The sequence below is a fragment of the Henckelia pumila genome, chromosome 4, assembly GCF_033568475.1.
Source record: "Henckelia pumila isolate YLH828 chromosome 4, ASM3356847v2, whole genome shotgun sequence".
Classification (NCBI taxonomy): Eukaryota; Viridiplantae; Streptophyta; class Magnoliopsida; order Lamiales; family Gesneriaceae; genus Henckelia; species Henckelia pumila.
Window position 1 is genome coordinate 146,061,906 of NC_133123.1, and position 4,677 is coordinate 146,066,582.

The window sequence follows — 4,677 nt, forward strand, 5'->3', positions numbered from 1 at the left end:
CCTAGCTAATAATATATATATAAAATTTATTGTTACTAGACAAGTTTCAAACTTCAGCCAAAAAGTTGTACAGGTAAATTATGGCAATCAGACAATCCATGGGTCGCACATTTTGAAATTTTGTGCTAAATAATGTGAGAGTGTCCTAATTATCTTCAAGGAGAATTTGGCTAACTTTTTTCAAGGCATTTTAATTTTCTTGCCTTCATATATAATCTGCACATGATTCCCATGCAGTAAAGAAATAAATAAATAAATAAATAAATATATATATATATGTCAAACTTTACCTACCTAAAGATAATCTTCTAAACTACTCAAAACATTACTTTTAATTGAGATCATGCATGAGGTGAGCTCCACATGAGGAATATCACAAGCTTATATAATTACTTACCGTCAAATGACAAAAATATTAATCAAATTTCGATTTTTTTTTACGACGTGGTAAATTAAAAAATCGATTCCCGGCCTTGGATCGATCATCTTTGCTTATAAATAATCTTTTATGATAAATATATGAAATTGCAATGATATGATTGTGATATATGGGGAGTAGTCATTGATTGATACTGGCCCTCATCAAGTAATTAAATAATGATCGATGGTTACAAATTAAGACATAACATCGATCGCTAATTATGATTCCATTCATACTTTTAGTTCTTCTCCTTTAATTATATTCAAGCCTCTTTAGTTTTGTAGTACTTCTTATAAATTAATTGTAAGTTCAAGTTTCAACTCAACTTGGTCATGAAATAGAATCTACTACTGGTTATTCGGTTTATTTTAAAGAAACTTGTAAGTTAGTAAAGACACCCTCTTTAATCTCTCTTGGGTTTGTTATTTCTTTAATAAAATATGGAACCACCAAACTAGACAAGGGGAAATTTAACGACATTAAAGAAAAGAAGAAGAAAATATAAAAACTCCATTGAAATTAAACAGAAATTGGCTAGTGTCAAAATTGAACTAAGTTACAGAAACACTAGCTAGATACAAAAAATGCATTAGCATATATGACCACAAGAATGAAATGGATTCTTATGCACAGCTCTATGTGCTAAGTTTCCCTTTCATCAGGTGGTATAGAATTTAAATCAACAACGAACGGAAAAGAAAAGCTAGCCGGAAAAGCTCATCAGCTATCACTAACCACCTTCAAAGGATCTCTCTCTCCCCTTTACCTCGAATACTAGCTCAAAGAAGATCAGCGACATTGGACGGTAGCTCTTCAATGACAACATTGTAGAACTTTTGAATGTCTTGAAGCATCCTCTCGTCATCCTTCGTGAGGAAGTTTATGGCGACTCCTTTTCTACCAAACCTTCCACTTCTTCCAATGCGATGCAGATAGTTTTCAGGTTGAGTCGGAAGATCGAAGTTTATGACAAGAGACACCTGTTGAACATCGATACCACGAGCCAAGAGATCAGTGGTGATAAGAACACGAGATGAACCAGAGCGGAACTCGCGCATGATAATGTCTCGAGTGTTCTGGTCCATGTCTCCATGTGTGGCTGAGACAGTGTGGTCACGGCTTCTCATTTTGTCAGTCAACCAGTCGACCTTTCGTCTGGTGTTCACAAAGATGACGCTTTGGGTGATGGCGAGGGTCTCATAAAGATCACAGAGTGTCTCCAATTTATATTCTTCTTTTTCAACGTTGACATAGAACTGCTTGATACCCTCAAGAGTCAGCTCGTCCCGCTTAACCAGAATCCTCACTGGCTTGTTCATGAATTTCCTAGTGATTTCAAGAGCTTCAGGCGGCATTGTAGCTGAGAATACCCCTACTTGAACTTTAGATGGAAGCAACTGGAAAATATCGTATATCTGATGGGTACAAAACACATCATCATTAGCAAAGACACCAAAGAGAGTAAATTTAAAACAATGCAAAGTATAGCAATATCAACATAGATGTCAATGATAATGCAGTGTGTGTGAACAATCAGGCATGTATACACGGATATGTACCCTTGCATTAGAGTGCATTGCATAATATATTTCGTTTCTTAAAAGTTATGTTTAGAAGGGGCTTCAATTCTAATTCTAAAAAGCTGAATTACAAGGCCAAACGACCAAAAAAATGTGATTTTTACAACTTGCTGCATCTTTTCAAGCTAAGTTTCTTATCCAATATCGCTCTTTATCAACTGGCATGGTAACATATACTAAGATAGAAATGCACCTGATCCTTAAAACCACGCGATAGCATTTCATCAGCTTCATCTAACACAAACATTTTGATGTAATCAGCACGAAGTGACTGTCTGCGTAGCATGTCGAACACACGACCAGGGGTGCCGACAACGACATGGACACCAGCAGAAAGAATGCGTTGGTCCTCCCTTACACTGGTTCCACCAACACAAGCATGAACCTTAACGCCAAGGTAGTCACCAAGTGCTCTCATAACCTTCTCTATCTGTTGAGCAAGTTCTCTAGTGGGTGCCAAAACCAATGCCTGGCACTGAATTAAATTGTATTCAAGTTGTTGCAAGATGCCAGAACAGAAGGTAGCCGTTTTCCCAGTTCCGGACTGAGCCTGCTGAATGACATCAAGTCCCTTACAGAATGGAACAATTCCTCTCTGCTGGATAGCAGAGGGCTTCTCAAAACCTGTACAAATAAAAGGCCAAACATTTAACAGGAGCATTTTAACATCTAATGTAGAATACAAACAAAAAAAATAGCATGATCAAAGACTAAACAAGCACTCCAATTCACTGTGGGTTAAAAAATATCATGGCTAAGAATTATTTAAAGGGAAACAAAATGGTTGCACCTTGTTAATTTAGAATATCAGAAGTCACACATACCATAAGCATATATGCCTCTAAGGAGATTTTCTTGAAGGGCCATAGCATCAAAACTATCATAAACTTCATCATAAGATGTGAAGAACTCTTGTTCATCAGCTTGGAGTCTGCATCAGAATTCAGACAAAGTAAGTCACCTAATATTAATTACAACCTACCATTGTCAAAAGTTCCAATGATTGGTTCCGGAAAAATGAACATACAATAATATGAATGAGCAAAATAATAGATACTCACAACTCATTCATTTTTGTATCATATTGACGAGTATCAAATTGAGATCCTTCAGAAGCCAAACCTGCCATAGCTGGAATGTTCTTGATATATTAGCAACAATATGTCCATTTTCAAAGTTTAGACACGAAGAAAACCCAATTTCAAATTTTCAATAACTGAAAACCAGGATATTTGACAGATACCAAAAATTGAGACTAAAAGAAAAAAAAAATACAACCAAGGAATAGGTGAGGACAGAGAAATGCAAAATTAAAATGTTCACCATGGCTCAAGAATCCCAAAAGCATAATTTAAATGGGAAGATGTCACAGAATAGCCAAACTTGCAAACCATTCGGTGGGGTTACAAGCATTAAATTCTTTTCCTCTGTTTGGGGAGATATTCTCAGGCAAAGAGCTATACCACAAGAAAGATAGCATCTTTCTCAAAAGTAGTCATTTCACCATTCCCCCATAATGTATCAAGTGAGACAACTTCGAAGATAAATGAAGGAACCCATGCCAGAAAAATTAAATCTTAGAACAATAAAATATGCTGAATGTATCAGAGATGTGAAACTATAATAACATGGGTCGAAAAGAAGTTTAGAAAAATATCGAGTTGAAGGAACCCGAAACTGGGATGGATGGCTCGTAGCATGTAATTAGTGGAAACAAAAACAAAAGCCATATCAAAACTGAGGGGGCAACAAATATTTCATTTCAACCAATGGCACAAGGTTACCCTTGGGATGAAAAATGTAACAGAAGAGCCAAACTGGCAAGCCATTCAATATGGATTGCCAGCATTAAACTTCTGTTCCCATGTTTGGGGAAGTTAATCTTGATGGCGAAGGGCAGTATCAACTGGGATAAAATCCACAACATATAGCTGCCCTTCTAACCGCTCCCCATAATTTACCAGGCCCACAGGCTCTGAAACAATCCAAGATTCAATCTTTTAGATAGCAAAACACAAAAATGAATAATAAAAAATGCTACTCATTACAGAAACCTTTAATACACCACACAGTTCCTCATCTCCGATGATACTTCAGTAAAAGCAAATAATTTGAGATTTTAAAAAACATGCATTGAAGCATCCGCGTTGGCACGCTCAGATTCAAACTGTGAAAATAAAATTTTCCTAATCACAAAAACGAAATCCTACCAATTTCAAGATCTTCCAAACTCAACAAGCAATAACACCTCATTCCAAAAGAAATCCCAGAAACCAAAACATATTTATCATAACCAAGCTGTCACCTTTTCCAAACAATACAGATTACAGCCAACACTTTATCAACCAAAAAGAACCCATAGAAAAAAAAAAGGTAGAAATAAAGAACCTTTGAATCTGAACAAAAAATTGCTGAAGATTGCTTTGTCGCAAAATTTGCTGTATTGTAGCTTACTCTCGGATCTGCGCCGTGGTTTGTTGTAAGAAAATAAAAGGTCACCTAGTGTGTAAGGGTTGCCTTTTATACATCAAACATCTGATATGGCCCATGAAGTTGTTCCAGAGCATCAAGGATATCCAGCACAAGTAAAAGCCCAATACGTGTCAGCGACCCAATCTTTGATTTTTTTTAACCTAACCCAATCTTTGATTTTAATTACTAGATTATAATTTATTT

At 36.1% G+C, this 4,677-nt stretch overlaps 1 protein-coding gene across 1 annotated transcript; it reads right to left on the reverse strand.

Moving 5' to 3' along the window:
- Window positions 1–923: 923 nt before the first annotated feature.
- On the reverse strand, window positions 924–4,475 carry LOC140859944 (eukaryotic initiation factor 4A-15-like). The gene is made up of 5 exons (XM_073262586.1): window positions 4,390–4,475; window positions 3,063–3,132; window positions 2,826–2,932; window positions 2,195–2,625; window positions 924–1,836 (listed from the first exon to the last, which is right to left on the reverse strand). Exons 2-5 carry the CDS (start codon window positions 3,128–3,130, stop codon window positions 1,201–1,203), a joined length of 1,242 nt encoding a protein of 413 aa, XP_073118687.1. The 5' UTR covers window positions 3,131–3,132; window positions 4,390–4,475; the 3' UTR covers window positions 924–1,200.
- Between the last annotated feature and the right edge of the window lie 202 nt (window positions 4,476–4,677).